Below are 22,869 nucleotides of genomic sequence, written 5' to 3'. Positions count from 1 at the left end.
TCCCTTAGCCCACTGTCACAACCACTTGCATTCCATGTGGATACATTTACTGCTCCATGTCCATTTTTGCTTTCCCCGAATACACCAGACAATATTGTGGGTCTTGATATGCTCAAGTATTTCAGGGCTACGATACGATGTTCTCCAGAAGGTGTACGTGTTATCTTGAATGACAACCATCCTGTGAAGGAGAGAGCTTGTCTTGTTAAAGAGGATATTGCATTAGCTTCACTCCCTAGTACTTTGTGGGCTACTTCAGACACGGATGTAGGGCAAATGGTTATTCCACCAGTACATATTAGTGTCAAGGAGGGCGCTGTGCTGCCACGTTTGCCTCAGTACAAAATTTCACAGGAAGGTGAAGAAGCACTCATACGTATTGTCCATGATCTCATTGAAGTGGGGGTTGGTGAGGAAGTTCCTTACAATGTTTGTATCAGTCCGATTCTTCCTATTCTGAAAAAAGATACTGACACTAGGATTTACCGATTCATTATTGATTTACGAGAAGTTAACAAGATTGTAGTACCACAATACCCTGTGGTTTCTGACATAACTATACTTCTTACTTTGGTTCCTCCGACAGCAACTACATTCTCTGTGATAGGCTTGAAGAATGCTTTCTTTTCGATCCCTATTCATCCTGATAGCCGATATTTGTTCGGTTTCACTTTGAATAATCGATTGTATAGATTTTGTAGAGTTCCTCAAGGCTATACTGAGAGTCCTAGTATTTACAGTCAAGCATTAAAAAGACAACTTGATTCTTTCGTTTTGCCTGAAGGTGTGGCTCTCATACAATATGTCGATGACATCTTGTTGGCAGCCGATACCCCTGAACAGTGTGAAAAATGTACTTTGTCCTTGCTTTCTTTTCTTGCTTCCCATCATCACAAATTGTCACGAAAGAAATTGCAATATTGTAGACCAAAGGTAACCTACTTAGCCGATAATACGAGCCGGGAACTCTTTAGGATTGTGAAGGAGTTTGTCAACCCTGTAGTAGGGACCCCGGTCCATTCACACACGGAAGAATGGATCAAACAGCTCGCCGACTTTTTTGTGACTAAAATCTTAAAGATTCAGGACACTTTTCCATCTGTGGATTCCCGAACGGCTGACGCTGTGTTAGGGGATAAGTCGACCTATTTAGCTCCCTCACAGGCTGAATCTGGGCCTTTACTATCTGTCTTTCCCCAGCTGTCCTGTGAGACATCGCTTGAGCTGTTATCCCAGCTGCAATCTGGCTCGCCTCTGGATGCTTGTCCGGCGAAATGCTTGGGCAAGGTGGCCTCAGCGTTGAACAGCTTGCTGAACCCCCTGCTTAATCTATCATTGAGTTCAGGGGTGGTTCCACGACAATGGAAACACGCACTCATTCTGCCGCTGGTTAAGAAGCCTCTGCTCGACCCCCTGCAATGCGCTAACTATAGACCAATCTCCCTCCTCCCTGCTCTGGCGAAGGTGTTGGAGAAACATGTTCAGCATACTCTGACCACCTTTATTGAGAACAACAAACTGCTGCATGACTCCCAGTCCGGCTTTCGTGCGAATTACAGCACGGAGACGGCTCTGGTAGAGGTTACCGACGCCATCAGGGAGACGCTCGATCATGGGGGAAAGGCTATGCTAGTCATGTTGGACCTATCGGCGGCGTTCGACACCGTCCCACACGCAGGTCTCCTCTCAAGACTCAGGGAGATTGGTCTGCGAGGGACGGTGCTGGACTGGTTTCAATCCTTTCTTGCCGACCGCCGACAGGTGATCTGGGCTCCGCCGTTCTCGGCCGAAATGCTTTCGCTGGAGGTGGGGGTGCCTCAAGGTTCCATCCTGAGCCCCACCATCTTCAACATATACATGGCCCCTCTAGCGGAGGTAGCGGAGGCGTTTGGGGCCCGGGTCATCTCATACGCTGATGACACCCAGCTCTTGTTCACCTGCAGGAAGGGAGAGGCCTTTAACGGCGGCAGAATCAAGGACTGTCTGAGCGCAGTCTTTGCGTGGTTTCAGCGGCACAGCCTGAAATGCAACTCAGACAAATCTGAGCTGCTCTTTTTCGGCTGTGCCCCTGATCCGGGCTGGAAGACATGGTGGCCCCAGGACATGTTCCCCCCAGAGAAACCATCTTCTCAGGTAAAAAATCTCGGAGTGGTGTTTGACGATGATCTATCCTTCCGTCCACACATCCTGGGATTAGCAGGGAAATGTTTCAGCATCCTCAAGATGCTTAGGAAATTTCTTCCTCTGCTCTCACTGCAGTACCGTAGGAATGTAGTCCAGGCGCTTGTGGGCTCCCGCCTGGACTATGCTAATGCACTCTTTGCAGGCCTACCTAAGTATCTGTTATCCAGACTGCAGATTGTCCAGAATTCGGCGGCCAGAGCCATCTATGGGCTGCCCAGGAGAGCTAGCGCCTCTGCGCTCCTGGCTAGGCTGCACTGGCTGCCAATTTCGGGGAGAATCAGATTTAAGCTCCTCACTCTGGCATTTAAAGCCCTCCATGCGATTGGCCCTAACTATCTGAGGAAGCGTATTGCTTTCTATGTGCCGCGGAGGTTGCTGAGGTCGGCGGACCTGGCTAAAATGGAGGTGCCTGTGGTCAAACGTGTTCGGATGGGAGGTCGTTCCTTCCAATACGTGACAGCCTGCTTGTGGAACGAGCTCCCACTTTCCCTTCGGAAAGCGAACAACCTCCTGGCTTTCAGGAAGGAGTTGAAGACTCTGCTCTTTACCAAGTAATCCGCTGTGACTGTAGTAGGTTTGCCTTTGGTTTCCTGTTTCTCTGGGCCTCTTTGCTAAAGCGCCGGGACACCCTTTTGGGGTAGCCGTGCGCTCAAAAAGTTCGGCTTAACATTAACATTAACTTAGGTCACCTTCTGTCTAAGGAGGGCCGTGCACTCACACCAGATCGCATTCAAGCTATTTAGACACACCAGTGCCCCTTACTCAGAAAGATGTCCATCTTACTTCTTTTTGTAGGCAATGGATATTAGGGTTTTCACACATTGTTAAACCCTTGCTAGCACTTTTGACTAAAGATACTCCAATGCCCTTCCCATGGACAGATGAATGTGAGACTGCTTTACGACAGTTACGACAAGCTCTTTGTTCAGCACCAGTGTTAGGTACTCCAGATTATACGAAGCCTTTTACACTCTATGTACATGAGAAAGATGGATGTGCATTGTCAGTTTTAGTGCAGACACACGGTGACAAACAGCGTCCCTGTGCATATTTTTCAGCAGTACTTGATCCTGTTGCTCGTGCGTTACCTGGATGCTTCCGTTCAGTTGCAGCAACAGCTGTGTCAATACGTCAGAGTGAAGGGATAGTTTTGTCACATAAGCTGTTGGTGCTAGTACCCCATGCGGTTGATGCCCCTTTAAATCAGACGAAGACGCAGAATTTAACTAGTGCTCGTCTGACAGGATACGAATTGACATTGTTGGCCCCTCACATTACACTAAAGAGATGTGCGATACTAAACCCAGCCACTTTGTTGCCATACCCGGTGACTCAGTCTCAGTCACAGGAGTTTCATGATTGTATATTCCTTACTAAGGAACAGACAAAGGGTCGTGTTGATTTGCAAGACACGCCCCTTTCAAGTGTTGATGGGGAACTATGGGTTGATGGGTCCTGTTTGAAGTTACCAGATGGTACAACGTCAGCTGCATATGCAATTACAACACTTCAGACGGTAGTTGAGACAGCTCGTATTCCACAGAAGTCAGCTCAGGCAGCTGAGCTAATAGCTTTAACACAAGCATGTGAACTTAGTACTGACTTATCTGTGAACATTTATACAGATAGCCGCTATGCTTTCGGAGTGGCTCATGATTTTGGGCTACTCTGGAAGGAGAGGGGCTTTCTTACATCCCATGGGATGCAAATAATGCATGGAGAATTAGTACATAATCTCTTGACTGCTTTAACATACCCGAAGAGAATAGCAATTGTTAAATGTAGCGCACATAAGAAACTAATTGATAATATAGGACAAGGCAATGCTTTTGCAGACCAAACAGCCCGTGAAACTACCATGCAGCGAAGCACCACGTCTATGTACGCAGTGAAGTCACAGGCTGAACGCTGGCATGATACCAGACAGGAGGTGCTAGATATGCAGAGATCTGCTTCTGCAGAAGAAATTGAGCAATGGTCTAAGGAGGGAACATTGGACGATGAGGGCTGTTGGAGGAATAAAGAGATGAGCAAGTGGAGATTGCCTACAGCCAATTTACAACCTATGATTCATATGGCACATGGGCCGGCACATGTTGGAGCCTCCTCGATCACAAAATTGCTCATGCAAGTTTGGGAGCATCCAGAAATTGCCGGCACAGCTAAAAAGATGGTGCAGTCTTGTCTGATTTGTCTTCAGTATAATCCTGGTAAAGGGACACAAACTCCTATAGGAGGGTTTGCTACGACAACCGCACCTTTTGAAGTTTTGCAAATGGATTACATCCAGCTTGAGCGCTGTAATAACTTAAAGTATGTTTTGGTAGTGGTATGTGCCTTCAGTAAATGGATAGAGGCATACCCTACGAAGGACAATACAACTCTCACTACAGCAAAGGTACTTTTGAAGGAATTCTTCCCTAGATTTGGTGTCTCTAAACTTTTATGGAGTGATAACGGACCCCATTTTATTGGGCAAGTTGTCGAATATGTCCTGAAGGGACTAGGAATTAAGCAAAAATTTCACGCTGCTTTCCATCCACAATCAGCAGGGCTAGTGGAAAGGTATAACGCCACACTTAAATTGAAACTGGCGAAAATACTGGCTTCCACATCCTTGAATTGGCCAGATGAATTACCTTTGGCACTGTTGTCCATTAGATCAGTGCCACATTCGCGATCTGGTCTTACACCATATGAGGTGGTGTTTGGAAGGCCTATGAACATTTGGGGAATTCCTAAACCACGTCCCATACATGATGTACCATGTGTGTTGATGAGTGACTACCTATCACAATTGACTGACAGTGTGGTTTCTATTCATCAACAGGTTCGAGAAGCTCTTCCTGATAGGTCTGCAGGTGAAGGCCATGGACTTCGACCTGGAGACCAGGTGATGATCCGATCATTCAAGAGGTCGAGCAGCTTGGAACCGAGGTGGCGCGGCCCAGAGCAGGTGCTCCTTTCAACAAGAACTGCGGTCCGAGTGACGAACAGGAGGAACTGGGTGCACTCCACCCACTGCAAGAAAGTGCCGTCTACCTTGGTGGATCCTGCTGTCTTAATCGACCATCGGGACATCCTGGATACAGAGAAAGGCCAAGCCATATCACCTGACGAACCTGAGGGAGTCTTTCCGGACCGCACGATTCCTGGAGTATACCGATACCAACTGAGACAACGGAAAGAGCCTGCATCGTCGAAATAGACTGGTTGAGCAACCGCCCTGGGTTAGTGAAACAGAATGCTGATGTGGCAGGGGGGGGGGGGGGGAGATCAGTCTTGTATAGTGTAGCGACACCCGTCTTGACCCTCAGTGAAGAAACCAACGGCTGCCCAGGAATAAGAGCTCCAACGATTCTTTCAACGACAAGCTGATCATGTCCACAATGAAATCAACTGTTGCTAAGAGAAAGATAATTTGTGCTACAGGGTTTGTTGTTGCTATGGTGGCTGTAGCAGTAATAACCTGGTTCGTTGAGAAAGTGGCTCCTGCTCGAGAGCTTTTGATCGCCACTACTCCAGTATCAGTTGAACACCACTACTTTATGCTTCCCTACCATGAGCAGAAGCATCAACAATCTTATTTAAATAATACCTTTATCCAGATGTTGCATCATACTCATAATGCCACAAATACTACCAACTGTTGGGTGTGTGGGATGATACCTGCACATCAAAAGAAAGGAGGAACACCTTTTATTCCTCTTCCCTTTTCTCATAATGGTTCTTGTCAAGCTCGGTATGCGCTTTTGTTTGCATCTGGAAGACATACAGTAGGCGGACTTCTTTTTCACCTTAATAAAGTATGCTACCAAGATAAAGATGGTTATCCTCAAGCCAAAGGGACCAAATGGGAATGGGAAGAGTATCAGCCGGACAATATTTCAACACCATATGTCTTCAGAAATATGAGAACTTTTACCAGTAATGAACAATTTGTGATTTCTGTTACTAGAGCTAAAGCAGATCTATGTGTAAGCAGTATTGGGAGAATTCCAGTGGGGAAAAGCGAATGTACTGTAATTCTGACTATTGAAGGTATAAATAACAGTAGTTTTATAGCCTCACATAATACCTACTTTATCTGTGGTAGCCACGGATATTATCAACTACCTGCTGGGTGGTCAGGTGTGTGCTATGTGTCCTTTCTATTGCCCCCTGTGTTTCTGGCACCTGCATCATACCACCGGGACCTTAAATTATTCAACGATATCGCTAGAAATAGATACAAAAGGACAATAAGTACTGACGAAGTAGACCAAATTGATACCACTCTGCGACAATATGTCGATTATAATTTAGGTTTATTCTTCTTTGTGGGTGCTGCATTAAACAGTAGGAAAATAAGACGATTGACTAGAGTTGTGGAAGCTGTTACCAATCAGACAGCTATGGCACTTGGGAACATTACGGAGGAGCTGCAAATTGGAAGTATTGTAGCTCTCCAGAACCGAATGGTTCTAGATGTGGTTCTGGCTGATCGAGGTGGTGCATGTCGCATCATCGGTAGCAGTTGTCGCGTATTCATACCGGATCACTCACCTTCAGTATATGACGCAATATCAAAACTGCATAAGATTGCTGCAGAAATTCATCCAGAGACTGGTACTTGGACTTTTGCTGGATGGTTTTGGACTCTTGTTTCTGCTTGGGGCTGGAAGCTGCTGACTATCCTGTGTGTAAAGATTCCGATACTTTTTACATGCTGTGTATGTATCCAATGTGGTCCAATGCTTTGCTCCATTTGCATCTCTGCCTGTATACCTGTCAAAAGGAATGTTCCAGAAACAGAGGCCCAACAAATGTTGAATAAAGAGGTGGCCGAAATAATGCTAATAGACGTACGGGATGCATATTTAGATTACCCCAGAGGAACAGATGTCTTCAGCTAATGCTAAAAGGGTCGTCTGTTGTAAATTGGCAGCGATTGGCTTAGCATTAGCGGAATCCATCTTGTATTTAGAGGCTATCTTGTCCATTTTGTGGAATCCATTTTGTATTTCTGGCAGCCATTTTGTTTACCATGTGCTGCCATGTGCTCACCATGTGCTTTGTCCTCCCTCAGTGTTGACTGCTCTTGTAATCAACCTAGAAACAAACTATATTTAGCATCTTTCACCTTCGCACATGCCCAGTGAGTTTTCAGCTGTCCTTGCAGCTGTTAGTAGTATGTAACTGTCAGGATGTGTTTACTAGCATTGGCAAACTGTTAACTCCTACTTGTCGACTGTGCAATTCTATATGACCTTATATGTACATAAAACCTTCTCCTGTACTTGTACCGCCCTTTTTTAAGCCCCTGTGTGGGTATAAAAGGACCATGCTCCTTCCGTTTGGTGTGCTACTTCATTCAATACCGAAGGGTGCTGTGTGAATGTAGTTCCACCTCATGAGGTTTATTCAACTTTGTATTTTCTATTCCAGTTTCTGTGCCAACTTCTTCCTATTGGTCTGAGGACTCTGTGCAGAGAAGGGCGAACCCCTTGCACTGGTAGGCCTATCTGAGGTCCACTTCTACAGCTGTGTTCCAGACAGGAGAACTGGGTTATCACCCCACGAGATCCTGACGGGGAGGGCAATGCGACTGCCAGCAATACCTGCTACTGCTCTAATTAGCATCACTGATGAATTAATTCTCGATTACTGCAAAGGACTGGCTGATGTGGTCCGTTCTGTGTCTCAGCAGGTGCAAGCAGCAACTGTTCGGGCCTCAAGAGACCTGTGCCACAACCTGTGTCCGGGAGATTGGGTGCTTGTTCGCAAACACGTGAGGAAAAGTTCCCTGGATGTTCGTTGGCTTGGCCCGTACCAGGTAATATTGGTCACGAACACGGCAGTGAAGTGTGGAGGGTTGCCGAACTGGGTGAATGCCACCCATACCCGCAGAGTCCCAGCACCCTTGGAAGAAACAGCCCCTCTTGTGAATGAAAATCCAGCTGAGGTGGCAGGGCCATCTGAGAGGGCAAGTCAAGCTGTGAGGGTCGCTGACGCATTGGTTGTACACTGGATCGAGCTGAGAGGGGTTGTGTCAATCAGAGCCCCGAATTTGACTCAGACGGAGAAGAGTCAAATTCAGCCAAAGAAGGAAGTAGTGTACAGGGTACCCAGAGGGAGAGCAGAAGTGCCACAAGAGCAGAAGAGATTTGGCCCGGGAGTCAGAGGCGGCTGAACCTAAGGTTGGCACCTGAACGAGATCTTGCCCCAGTTTCTGAAACGTCTGAATCTGAACAGAGTGACAAAGAACAAGCTCGAGGAGGTCTGAAAAGATCCAGGAGAGCAAGAGTGCCTTGTCAGAGATACGCCACCCCAGAGTGGACATACGTTGTGACTGATGCCAGGAGTTCTGAGTTCGGGGAGGTTGAGGTTCGTGACTGTGGTCAGCAAGACACCGAATGTGAAAATAGACGTGGGATTGGTGGTCCCAGGTCTCGAAATCGAAGGAGTGCTGACCCTGACCGTTCCAAATCCCCCACTTCGGAGTAAAGTCCGTGAACTGATACTACAAAGATTGGTCTTTCCAACGTTTGGATTTCAGGCACCGACCCATGAGGTGGTTGTTCTTCATCTTGAACTTTTGCAGCATGTTTTAGAGATTCTGGGAGCTGATCTTATTTTGGACTGAAAAGCGAACTATTGTAAATAAAAGTCTATGAAGAAGATAACCTAGGCCCGAGTGGAAGAAGAATAAAGATAGGGACTTTCCGGAGAGAAGACGAAAGAAAGCTAGGGAAGTCTTTTTGTGGACTGTGTAAATAAGCAACTGAAATAGTCAGGGGATTTCCAGCTTCTCTGAGTATTGTTCGAACTGGTTAGCAAGCAACGTTTGGAGGAGAAAAGAGACTCTTAATTGTTTCCTGCTGAAACCAAGAACTTTTGAGAACTTTGTGAGATCATGGATGCTGGAAATACTCATCGTAGGTCCAAATTAGTAGTAGGAACACTTGTAGGTGGAGTGATAGTCTCTATAATCATTGTGGTTGTAGCTTCGTATATGGTTTCACATGAGCAGGAAGCGGCGGTACAGGGAACACCTACACCTACCACTTCTAGCCAAAAGGAGGTCACCATAGGAGCTGAAAGAGCTTTACTAATCGAAGAGAGTCGTAGATTTCACATAGATTTGTCAAAAGGTAATTTTAAGCTTAATGCGTATGCAAGGCTGCTGTATGAGTACGTGGAGCAATGGATGCGAAAGACTGCTATGTGTGTATGCAGTTACCTGTCTCAGTGGACGAGGGTATTAGATATCACCATCTTCCACTGACGTATGGAATTTCATGTAGTTTATTGCTTAGTATCTTCTATGAGAGAGGTCAGTTTGAGAATTTATTTTCCAATTACGATGCAGTGCTTCCTGAAGTTCCAGCTTACAAGCATTTGAATAAGTATGACTAATATAAGTCAGAGGACAGACTTCGGAAGTACTTCATACCGTCTTTGGAATTGGATACGGCTTATGCTCATCGGCATAACTTGACCTGTTCATTGTCAGATGTAGAGAAGAAATTCGTAGATCAGGTAGAAGATAGATATAGAAAGTTAACACAGACTCGAAATACAGGGGAGAGTCCGGTAGATTGGACTGAAGAAGAAAGATCTCATAGAGCTAGAGGAAGTTATGGTCCTATAGCATTGGACAAGGAGCAGAAAGGGAAGTTGTGTGTGAGACGTTATCAGACCTACGATGAAAAGGTTCCGGTGGGTCAGAGTGCGTGTGATCATATTTTCACCATGGAAGATTCTGCTAAGAACTTTCTGCAAGGCTCTGTGCAAGTGATTCCAACTGTTTATTATGTGTGTGGAAAGAATGCCTATGTCAGGTTGCCTGCGAATTGGTATGCTACGTGCTATTTGGGAATCATTTTTCCGAAGATTTACCATGCAGACGATTTGGAGCTTTTGGAGGATGGACAGCACTCGAGAGTGAAGAGAGCTGTGAGTGCAGGAGCAGTGATTGGAGATATTTTTGGAGCAATGATACCTAGTTTGGGTGTGGTTTTGAATGATGTGAAGATCAGACGATTGGTGACTGTAGTTGATGAGTGGTCAATAAATACGGCGAAGTCACTGATACTTGTGAATGGAGAGATGTTATCGATAAGGACAATGGTTTTGCAGAACCGACGTGCTTTAGATGTATTATTTTCAAAAGAGGGCGAAGTCTGCACATTATTGAAAGTTCAGGAATGTTGTACGTATATTCCAGATAACAGCAAGGATCTGGAGAAATATATAAGCAACATTACCACGATCCATAATGAGGTAGAGGATTTGACTGAAGAGAGTGTGTGGGAAAAGATTGGTAAAGGATTTGGTCGTGTGGGAAGTTGGTTTGCCAGCTTAGGAAAGGGTTCCTTGGCTTTGTGCTAAAACCACTCATCATTGTTGTGGTTTGTGTGGTTTGCTTGTGGGGATTCATTAGAGCTTACAAGTGGTATAAAGGAAATAGAGTTGAGAGAGCTCTCAGAGCGAGTGAAATGCGAATGGCCAGACTGCAGGACAGTCAATATCAGAACCTTAAGAATATGGAGAGACTCCGACGGGGGAGGATGGCAACAAGCACTGTTTAGGTCGGTTCTTTCTCCAAGGGAATTGTGAAATGGTGTGATGACACTAGTCATAAAAGGGGGGGTGGGGGTAACTGAGAGAGCGCCATGTTGTTTCAAAAATTGTAGGGGTGCACCATAATCACGGTTATTCCGCACCCACATATTAAAGGACCCATATTAACGTGTGACTTAGAAATGTGTTACTAAAATCTGCTTAGAATAGTGCGATTAGAAATGTAACCATGCCATTTATGAAGAGCAATGTCGTAGTTAATTGCAAATGTATTTTAGTTAACGCATAAGGATTGTTTTTTGTGTAATGTGATGCATTAGGTTTAAACGTGCACTATATTAAAGTCTGTACGTATGGTTTGCTTATTCTTATATATGTAGAGTAATGAAATCAAGGTTTATAGTGTGATTTTATAAGAGTGTGTTTAAATTGTGTAAAGGCCTGATCGCATATACGTTTAAAGAGAAAGGCCTGTTCGTATCTTATGTTAGCTAAATATTGTAGGCCGAAATTGATTTCCCTTGGTAAGGCTTTGAGTTTCAGGACGTTAGAAAATCTCAGAGAAGTGGAAAGTTTCTCGTTCCCATGTTTTGTTGCAGGTGCAAGGACACCTAGCTCGTTAGAGAAACTAACTCTTTGTTTCAGGAGTCAGGATGGCCTGAGAAGCCAATATGGGAGAATACTGGAATGTAGGGATGATACTTTTGGCGAAGAAGGTGCCTGGGACCAGAGGACAAGTAAACCGTCGTTGGAAGGGAGACAAGTTTCACTGGAAAATCACTGGGAGAAGACCTGGCTGAAGAGGTGTGCCGGAGGGCGTGTTCTACGTTTTTGGGATTTTGAGTTAGGGACAGTGCCCCGTGGGTTGAGGAGTCGAGGTTTAGATGGGGAGCTAGAAGGAGCATCTTAGAACGAGCTCTGGCTAAGTGAGTGTACTTCTAAGGAAGTCTTCACTTCTGACACCTTTTTACTCTCTTGCCTGGGAGGGAAAATGCTAAGTAGGGATGTCACCTTAGAGATAGAGTAGGGATAGACTAACTGATTTCCTTTTCAGGTTAATGTCTTCTAATGTAGAGATTGGAGTGATTATCGCTTGCCTGATGTTACTAGAGCTGACTATTCTTCTTATTCTGAGTCGGATAAGACTCCTGCGTAGGATATTTTTTTGTATTAGTGCCCATTTATTTTCTTAACCTCGTGCTGAGGTGCTTGTATGTGCAGCTATTTTTGGCTTTGTAATAAACCCCTAAAATTTGAGATTTGGAGTCAGTGGTCCTTTGGAGTTCAAATTCATTTTCCTTTGATTATGTGTTTATGTTGGATTTCCTTCCCTCTACACTATTTAGCAGATAAAAAGATCCTGGCGACCTGAGAGGATTCTTGGTGATGGCAAGACAGATAAGAATCCGGCTTTATCAGTATTGCTTGTCAATTTCGGGACATTTTTGAAAACGATTACATAGGGGGTTGCCTGGGGAGATACGTGGAAAAAAGACCTGGCCAGACTTCGTTGGGCAGCAGTTCACAGTGGGTTTGTTCTTATAATACCTTCAATTCCTGTTTGATTTATATTACGTAAATTATAGTCTCTTGATGTTACGGTAGGTTGTATATTAAACACTTCCTTTACTTGTGGCCCCGTCGTCGGATAGAGTTTTTCAGATGCAACTGGGAAACTATGCCCTACTTTTGTCTTCTCATCCAGGTCTCTACCAGGCGTAGCCTTATGGGGAATTTCTGGAGGCAATAGGTTTGTGACCAAATCAGTTAAGTGGGTAAAAAAATTTGCGCCGACTTAATTTCCAACATTAATCGCCTTTCAATATTGTCAATTTTTCCATGCAATTTTTTTTAAAAGAGTTTTGATACCTTGTGTATACTTTATTTATTTGTCAGCCCCTGTTCCTTTTGCCTCTACTGTGTATTTTTTCCTTTCTTTTGCTTAGCTTTCGGGTTCATTGGCTGATTTGGAGATGGTACTTTCATTTTTACTGATTGTTGTTTGCTCTTTTTGGCCAGTGGGGAAACCAAGTCAGTATTATTTGATGGTATGGATATCTCAAGTGGGAGGGTCGATATGCATGGGCCCTCTTTTAAATTATCCGTATTTGGTACATTATCTCCTTATTTTTACAATTTAGCCTGGTCTTCTGAGATGGGTTCAGGTTCCACCAAAACTGTCCGATCTGACCTAGTCTCTTTTAGAGCTGCATTTAGTGCTGTTTTTGTAGCAGCTAAGCATTCTCCCACTTGGACAATCTTGTTAAATCAGTCCCATGGCGGTTTTCAAATAGTTAGTTATTGGCACATTTTTGCCTGCGGGATTTCCATTGGTAGTCATGGTCGGCGTTAATTTACTTTTACCCATTTTCCGAAGTTATTAATTATACCTAGTTTAAAAAAGGTAGTAGATTTCCTTACCAGCTAAGGGATGAGGGCAATGGAGTCCTCCGGGCTTTTTACCGCTGTAATGTGCCTCAGTGCAAAAGAACAAGGGCTCCCATGCTGCGGGAGCCCGGAACGGCTTAAATGCACCTCCTGGCACAGACCCAGTGACGGTGGCGGCTCCAGCCGTTAAGGGATGTGGGCAATGGAGTCCTCCGGGCTTTCTGCTGCAGTGAAGATCCTCAGTGCAAACGAACAAGGGCTCACGTCAGTGATCTCCTCTCACATGTTCGAAAAATCTCTACCATGGACATGCATTCAGTTAAAACCCGCATTGTGACCAATCAATTCAAGCTCTTCTACGATGGGAGGGGCCTTGAAATAAACATCTCCAAAACGAAGCTAATGTTGCTGAAACCCCATAAGTCTTTCAAATGGAACCTGCTTTTAGACAATATCCCCTTAGAGAGAGTGAGTTCCTTCGATTACCTGGGAATCAAACTGTCTGAGGGTATTGCCTGGAGACATCTCAACAAGGCCTACCATAAATGTTCTCAGGTAACCGGGGCCCTGAGGAAGGAAAACTGTCTCTCTCACACTAAGCCAATAGCAGCAGCACTAAAACTGTATAGCTGCAACTGTGAGCAGTGCCATATATGGGGTCAAGCTGTGGGGCATGGTAAGAGTAAGCGACCTCACAGTCTTAGAGAACAAGTTCCTCAAAAATCTGGTCCCCCTCCTGCAAAGCACTCCCCTTTGCCCATTAAAGCTCGATATGGGCATTACACTTATTTGTGATCTAGCAAAGCTCCGCTCCCTGCGATTTTGGCAGAGGATTGTCACTACCAACGAATTGACACCCTATCTCGCAGCTTTTAATGAGGTCTGTGCCCTAGACACCACGAATAAGATAGGCTGGATCAAACATGTTAAAAGCCTTATGCCCAGCATTGGCTTACCATGACATATTGATTGCCCAGCAACCCATACCAGAAGACAGATCAAACTACTATACTGGGAATGGGTTGAACAAAATGCAGGCTTTAATAGTAACCAGGGCAGACTAACTGAAGAACTTAGAGACTTCAAAGTCAGCCGCTCTCTAGAAAGCTACCTTGACTTAATCAAGGTGTCGGCAGACCGGAAGCTCTACATTCAATTCAGGCATGGTAGTCTGCCAATCAATGTATTTATAAACTCTTGGCTGTACTACAAAGCCCAGTCGAAGGGCTGCCCTTGTTACCCCTGCCCGCACTAATCAATAGGCATGTCCTCTTTGCCTGCACATCATAGGCAAAACCCAGGGGTAAATGGTTAACCCCAGTTGGCAGACAACTTGGAACTCGAGATTCTAGAGTGGCCCTGCGCCTCTGGAAATCTGATGCAAGACCCTTATTCGTGTGCGCAACTGCGAAGTTCTTAGGCCACTCTTGGGCAAATAGAAGGAAGGCACTGGCAATCCTCCTAATTCACCCCTGAGAATTCTAGATGTGATGACCCGTCCTATCAAGATTAATCGTCGCAATGGTCACTAGTTTAAAGTTTTAAAATGTAAATAGTCTTCTCTTACCCTTGAACTCAGGTTAACCGAAGTACCAATTAATTAATGTGTTCTTATTGGGAGTATTGAAGTTTTTAAACAACTATTTTAATCTTGCTGTGTGATGCCTATGAACGTAATTTTATAGTCTGACGACCACAGAACTATTTAACGAATGCATTTGCACTTTAGATAAGGGATACTGCCACGTTGCACAGTAATCTCTGGCTTGTCTGTGGCTTAAAAGCTACGAATTATATGATAACTATTGTCCTTAGGTATCCTATTACGCGCTTTCACAGTTTTTGATAACCAGTTCTATTTCTTAACTGTATTTATTTTTAACATATACAGGCTTGTTCCCTCTTAAATTGGAATGCATGATGTCTACCCTAAACGTACGTTTCTTTTATTGTATTTTACCGAAAAAAAGAGTTTCAATTGCACTCATTTTATGTTTTTCTTTTTACTCATTTTTTTTTCTTTTGAGAGTAAGCCCCATATTGTTTTTTTTTCGTTTTCTTCATTTTCTTTTTCACCCCACCTCCCTTTTGTTTTCTTTGATATTTTTCCTTTTGTTCTGTCCTTGTTTTTCTTATGGGTGAACTCTCTACTGCCTTTTTTAATCTTCCTTTCAACTTTTTCGTTTCCTGGTACTTTTTTTCCGCATCTTCCCCAATTTTTGTTTTTTTAAGCCATTTAAAAAATATTTTAAATATTGTTTTCGAGAAGTAAACTTTAAAGTATAGACTGAGAAGTAAAAAATGCGAAAGGAGAAGTAAAGCACTCCCCCGGTGTAATCAAGTTGGTATATATTACGTTGTCCATGGTTTTATTTTGTATTGTATTATATCACACTTACACAACAGCAACACATGAGGACAATGCTGAAAGCCTGAAGCACACCAGCTGTTCCGACGACCCAAGTCAGCCTCAAGAAGAGAATCACTCCAAAAATGTTCTGCAAGCAAGGGAGGTAGACGCCCATGAAGGTTCCCATCCTTGGAGACTGCCAGAGAAGAAAGACCAAAGTCAGCCTGGGAAACATATCTGGTAAAGGTTGCAGTGAAAATGGTGTAACTAATTATCTGCCATTCTCCGTGGATATACCAGCCGTTAAATACATTGTGTAGCAGAAAGAGTTAAAAACTTATGAATTTGTGAAAAATATGATGATGTTGCTGAACCATTCTGCTAAACTTTTTCATAAAATCCACAGTTAAATAAATGTTCTTAAATCATTAATTTAATGCAGATTCTGCTTCTGTTCCATAAGAAGTCTATACAGCGCCCATAGCTCGTGACTTCAAATATTGATAACATCTTCCTAGCCCATAAGACCTCCATGAAATGCCCACGCCGTCTTAGCAGGATACTCTCCTCGGATAATCCCCTCTTAACTAGGCACAACATTTTATACAGTGCAGCAATCACACAATTCCTGTCACTGCCATTACAGTATTCAGTTTCAAATGTTGACACAACCTATGCTTAAAGTTGAAGCTGTTGTCAAACAATATTTCTGTGATACACATCCCAGTGCAGGTTGCTCAGCCTGGCTACTATTCCACTGCTGGCCATAAAGCACATGTTCCTTCTCAGTGGTGGCCCCCACCCTCCAGTTCCCAGGACATGCAACAAGACACATGCAGTTTTCCTCTGCTATTGCATATTGAAAATATATAGATAGAAAACAATGCTATCATCTACTGTGAAAAAATGAAAGGCATTCATTCATGGCATTATTATTCATAATTAGTGACTAATCTAAAAAAGCATGATGATGAGAGGAGCATTAAGAGTCAGCTAAAAATGGAGAACTTGATAGTAACTTATGGGCTTTGGCAGAGAGATAACCCTGTCACAAAGCTGACAGAGATCCTGTCCCTCTTATTACAAGTGCCATAGCCCATAATTCACTTGTAATGAGGCGCACGTGATATTCATCACGCTTGTAACAGAGCAGCCCATTGGTCAAACTCGACATCAGGCCTGGTGAGCCTTTATGCCCTCTCCCATGACACCAGTGTCTCTGCATCAACACCAGTGGGAACAGAAAGCACCGCTGTAGTGGGTTTAGTGGAACCATAAACATGTAGACTGTACCTCCGCATTACCATCACCTATGTAAACATAATCGGAGCAGCAAGCACTCCATTGGAGAGAAACTCACATACTGTTGTCCTTTGCTGGTTCATGGCTTGCTGCAGAGCACTATTGGGCAGGTGAATTCCATAGATGGAGTAGGGGCCGTTCACCAGGTACCCACCACCACCTTATCTCTTTGCTACATCACACAATACTACGCAGTGTTTCGATTACGGCTGTCGGGGGGGGGGGGGGGAGTTATTAATCAAAGGCCAACAGACAAAGTAACAAAGTCACAATAAAGGTAGTTTTATCCTACAGCTGGGTCCTGGTTTCTCTCCAGTGCCAACCTGGGGGTAGATTCCATAGCAAAGGGTAAAGAAAGAGGGGAATTAGATCTGGCAGAACCTCCTGGCCAAATCAAGCATTACTTTGGTAGGAAACACCCAGTGTACTACTTGCAAAATGTACAGGAGAGAAGCTACAGGGCCACCCTACAAATATTTTCCAAGAAAAAACTACTAGAAGAAGCCAATGAAGATGCATTAGCTCCATGCAGTGATTTGACACTGCGTGCAGGGTCTGTCCCATGCAGGTGATGTCACTGTGGGGCGTGCGCAGCCATCCATCTAGCAGCTGTGGCACCGAACCTAGCTCATGCACCATCGCTGCTTTCGAAAGGGACCAGTTAATCTATTACAGGCAGAGGCTCGGGTTTATGAAGGTAAAAGCAAAGAATGCCAGATATGAAGTTCCAGCAGGATTTCCAAAAGTGAGGAAAAGTGAAGGCAAAAACAAACTAAAGCAGAAAATGCCTTTGTTTCAGTCCGCGCCTTGGATAAAAGAAGGCCGTGCACCGGTGGAACCAAGAGTACGGTTCAAAGGCACACGAGGCTCCAAGCTGGCTAAATGGTATGGCAGATGTTACAGCAAGAGTAGATTTGTTTTGAAGGAGGCCAAGAAAAACTCCATGTTTCTCCCATTCAACCTCCATGTCTTTCCACCAGCAACTAAAGTCTTCTTTTCGTCCATCCATATTTCTGAATTTCCACATCAAGTCGGCACCAGCAGCACCTTGGACATTTTGAACGTGAATCATTTGAGCAGGATATTCTGGGAAATGACAAAGGCAGCTTTCGAAATTAAAGACGGAATTAAGCATTAAGAACGTGCGGGGCTAAGACGCCTCATTAGGTTGTCTGCCCCCTAGTTGTTGAGCTCTGGTATGTGGGAGAGCAGCCATAACATGCCCTCCATGATGTGGGAGAGCAACTCCTATTTTCCTTATCCAGAAGTATGGTGTGGCACTGCCCATGTGCGCCATCACTAACCTGGAACGGATCACTTGAAGAAAGGGCTGAAGAGCCAAAATGACCTTATGGAGTGATCTGGAAATCCTAACGTAATGTGTCTCAAAATGTACCGTCTGTGTCCTCTCAGAAGCCACCTTGTAAAACGGGTCATGGGAAGCAATTTTTTGTAAAGAAATACAAATTGACCTCGCATGCCTTAACGTGCAGGCAAACTATAATTAGGAATTGTTATTTTACATCGAAGGAGAACAGCAGAGGACCTCCGTTTGACGCACAACCGCGAGCCACTGAAGCAGCCAAGAACAATCCTGGACTTTAGAAAGACAGCTCAATGTGTTAACATCCGCTGGAACATTTGGGGCTATACTATGCTACACAAGCGATTGATAGATGTTAACGGGGTCCTCGAGATCTATTTTTCTCATTATATAACATCCTATGAGGAGCGAATGGGCGTCAAATAAAACTCTTCTTTCTCCAACTGTGCTCATTATTCATTGTGACATCCTCAGCCACTCTCCACTTCTCACCTTATAGGTTTTCTTCCTGCCCTCCCCCAAGCATTCTGCCTCTTCATGCTCCTTTGCTCCCTGTGGCAGGTTGGTGTAGTTGGCCAGACGGTTGAGGAGCGATGAAACCTTGGGTCTGGTATCCATTTCTTCCTAAAATAATCAGACCAAAAAAACATAAAAAGCGAGACAATATGAGGGAGATAAATTCGAAAATGGAGCAACTATGTAAAAGATGAGAGGAAAGTGACAAAAGAAAGACGTGTGAAAGATAAAGAAAAAAACAATTTTGTGAAAGAAAGACAGATGGAAAAGGGGTAGTGAACAAGAAAAAGAACGACGAGCAGAACAAGAAGATGGTAAGAAAAAAAGACAACTTATGTGGCAGCCGAGTATATCGGAATGAGAATGTGAAGTAGAAAGAGAACACAAAAAAAGAGAAAATGAAAAAAGCATTTGAAAGATGAGGGCATAGAGAAAAGAACAGACATGAGAAGTTGCGCGACAGAGAAGAGAAAGGAGATGGAACAAAAGAGGTTAAGAAAACAGCTATTATGTGAAGTAGAATGGGAAGCTAGAGAGAGGAAAGCAATGTTTTCAATAACAGGACTCTGCCCTGTACTTCGGTGGTAAACGTACCCAGGTAGCCGAGGTCATCACCATTCTTCATGCAAAATATGCCCGATATAAACACGAGCACCATAGAGACGTCGATGCTGAATTCACAGTGCAGGACAAAAGTCAAACACTTAGTATCAAACGTACAGTTTATGTCTTTCACCAGAGGTGCAACTAGAGCCAAATGTCGGGGGGCTACTAAAAAGTTGGGGGGGGGGGGGGCTGATACTTCCAGCAATAGGCAGAGTGGAGATGCAAGGGCTCTAAGAAGGGGTTAAAAAAACAACAAAGCCTCATTAACAAGCAAATGGCCTTTAAAAGACTTGTGAAGCACTCGGGTGCGGCTGTGTCGGTGCCGGGAAGCGGTCTCAGCCCGGGCTGACACACACGAGGGGGCGCTGAAGCCCTTTGAGCCTAATAGGCGTTGCGCGCCTGCCTTTCACCATACTTGGAATGGGCGTAACTGAAGGCAATGTCGCACATGCACTACCAACTCAACTGCTTCAGCACTGCTAGGCGCGTTCCTCTTTTTTTAGGTCTCGGCCTGGCGAAAGCAGCGCATGCGCAGCACTGCCATGAGACGCCTTTTGCAATCCATACGATTCCAGCGTGCACGAGGGGAGACAAACTGAAACAGAAGATGCACGCGGGTATTGGCCCCTTTACTGGCGGCGTGATACTCTGTGGACTTTTTTTTCCCGCTGCCAGTAAAGGCACCTGCCGCGTGCACATCTTCTGTCCGCCCCATCACTGGCCGCGCTTGTTATTTGTATGTATTTACTTTTTATTTGTTGAATTCAGGAATAATTCTCAAACCAGAAGTCGGACTGTACTGTTTCTTTCCTTAGTTGTTTTTCAAACAAAATGTATGTGCATGATGACGGTGAAGTGGTGCATATGACCAGTTAAACAGGGACTGAGCATGTAAATTACTGAGTTTTAAGTTTCGTGTGGATGTTAAGAGGGCAAAAATAACAGTGCTTATGGTGACACTACTAACTGGACTCATTTGGTTATGAAGAAAGGAACAATAAAAGTGCAGCACGTATATCGACACTTCATTGTCCAAACACGAGCCATCGGCAGGTGGCAGAGAAATAATCCCATACACTAGAGGTCTTTGTAAGCAAAACTGTCGCTCTTCATTCCCTCTCGGTGTTTACATGAGATCACGTGCTTCTTTCCTGTTTTTATGGCACCAGGAGTTTACGTCATTTCCTAGAATGACAGGATGTTGAGCCAAAGACAAGACTCAAACCTGGTTCTTCAGTTCCAGAGTCGGCAGTTCTGGCTGATAGGCCACATAGATAACCCTGATGACACGTTCCAGATACTCATAGCACACGCACAGTGTAGGCATCCTCTATTGGCAAGCTTTCTAGAAGTTTGGGCAAATTCAGTTTGGGGACAATGAAATGTTTTCCTTGGTAGACAATCTTGAGCCTCACAGGACGTCCAATGCAGCCAGATCCAGCGTTTTCAGAACTCTTTATAGCCCACGGCCACATAGTGAGCGGAAGAAAAATGGGAAGAGCACACAAGGGGACGACGAGCCCTCACAAGTATTCTACATCTAAGGTCGTGGCCATCCCCAAAACTAAAAGAAAGCAATAACATATACACAAAGCGCATTTAGGGGGAAGGACGGGCGCAGTAGCAACACCGATGCTGCCAGGCCCTGCAGAAAAAGCTGATAAATAAACATGCCTAAAAATGGAAAGCTTGGGGTAACACAACTGAATAGGAGGAGAAACCTATACCACAGCGGAGGGGAGAGAACAGAGAGCAACAAGGAGCGTATGGGGAGTGGTGGGTAACAAAAACAAGCATTGGCATAGGCAATAGGTCTCGGATTTGGGACCTTATAAGTGTTTAGTCATGCAACACTTGATGTTGTTGCACCAAGGATATTGTGCTGCATAACTAAATACTTATAAGGTCCCAAAGGCGAGCCCTATTGGCTATGCCAATGCTTGATTGTTTAGCCAACAGCAAATATAATCTCTGTAAATACTTACGATGTTAAAAAATAAACTACAAACCCCAGATGCAGTATGTTCGACACACGCCAGAACTAGCTTCAGACGTTATCATGGCATGCCACAATAGTTACATTATGCTACAATCAACCTCGTATTCCGGACTTTCCTTTCAGAATGTGCTTTCTTTCTTGCGCCTGTACAAAGCAACCAGCGAGGACCGAGACCTCCGTGCACAGCTGGGGGCAGAGAGGGCAGGAGGTCTCAGCCATTGGCTTCTGTGTCATTCACATGTTAATCAGCACATATAACGCTAACAGGATTCGGACCTTCTGTCCCTTGACTGCAGGGAGAGGGCCCAGTACTCACGCACTCGGGTGCTGGTTTACATAGCATAGCAGGAAACACGTGCATGTAATGGTGGGAACGTGTGACAGCATGGGGGAGGAGGGTGTTCAGAGGGAGCGTCATGGATGTGCTTTCTCCTCATTAGTTGGACAGTCCATGTAGGTGGTCACCTGTTGAGTTTCAGAGTGGGGATTATGTTTTTTATCGGTGGCTTATGTACCTGTGTGGTGTTTATGCTTGGAGTGTAATGTAAGTGGTGTGGCATGTCTTTCGTATATGTGTACTCTTTGCTACTCTCTCTCTACTACTCTCTACTACTCACTCTCTACTACTCATTCTACTACTACTCACTCAAATACTCTCCACTACTCACTTTCTACTATTCACACTCAACTACTCTCCACTACTCACTCTCTAATACTCACTCTCTACTACTCTTTACTACTCTCTATTACTCTCTACTTCTCTCTACTTCTCACTCTCTACTACTCACTCTCTACTACTCACTCTACTACTCTCTACTACTCACTCTACTACTCTCTACTACTCACTCTACTCACTTTCTACTAACTCTACTACTCTCTACTACTCGCTCTCTACTACTCTTTACTACTCTCTACTTCTCTCCACTACTCACTCTCTACTACTCTCTACTACTCACTCTACTACTCTCTACTCACTACTACTCACTCTCCTACTCACTACTACTCACTCTACTCACTTTCTACTAACTCTACTACTCACTCTCTATTACTCTCTACTACTCTCTGCTCTCTCTACTACTCTCTGCTCTCTCTCTACTACTCTCTACTCACTCTCTATTACTCTACTACTCACTACTACTCTCTACTACTCACTCTCTATTACTCTCTACTACTCTCTGCTCTCTCTCTACTACTCTCTGCTCTCTCTCTACTACTCTCTACTCACTCTCTATTACTCTACTCACTCTACTACTACTCTACTACTCTCTACTCTACTCTCTCTCTACTACCCTCACTCTACTACTCACTCTTCTACTACTCACTTACTACTACTCACTCAAATACTCTCCACTACTCACTTTCTACTATTCACACTCAACTACTCTCCACTACTCACTCTCTACTACTCTCTACTACTCACTCTCTAATACTCACTCTCTACTACTCTTTACTACTCTCTATTACTCTCTACTTCTCTCTACTTCTCACTCTCTACTACTCACTCTCTACTACTCACTCTACTACTCTCTACTACTCACTCTACTACTCTCTACTACTCTCTACTACTCACTCTACTCACTCTACTCACTTTCTACTAACTCTACTACTCACTCTCTACTACTCTCTACTACTCAC

The 22,869-nt window shown here is 44.4% G+C and overlaps 1 protein-coding gene across 1 annotated transcript in view; it reads right to left on the bottom strand.

The window, feature by feature from the left end:
* The window catches only part of LOC146769237 (solute carrier family 12 member 6-like), a gene marked incomplete at its 3' end in the record, with an annotated part of 601,402 nt that overhangs the window by 408,677 nt on the left and 169,856 nt on the right, over positions 1-22,869 (bottom strand). Inside the window, exons 3-4 of the mRNA XM_085640509.1 lie at positions 18,606-18,737; positions 15,537-15,683 (exon numbers count right to left, since the gene is read on the bottom strand). Coding sequence (XP_085496635.1) covers positions 15,537-15,683; positions 18,606-18,737 — 279 coding nt within the window. The remainder of the gene's footprint in view (positions 1-15,536; positions 15,684-18,605; positions 18,738-22,869) is intronic.

Source organism: Triturus cristatus, unplaced genomic scaffold, assembly GCF_964204655.1.
Source record: "Triturus cristatus unplaced genomic scaffold, aTriCri1.1 SCAFFOLD_289, whole genome shotgun sequence".
Classification (NCBI taxonomy): Eukaryota; Metazoa; Chordata; class Amphibia; order Caudata; family Salamandridae; genus Triturus; species Triturus cristatus.
The sequence above is the reverse complement of the archived record's forward strand: the minus strand, read 5'-3'. Positions and strand labels throughout refer to the sequence as shown.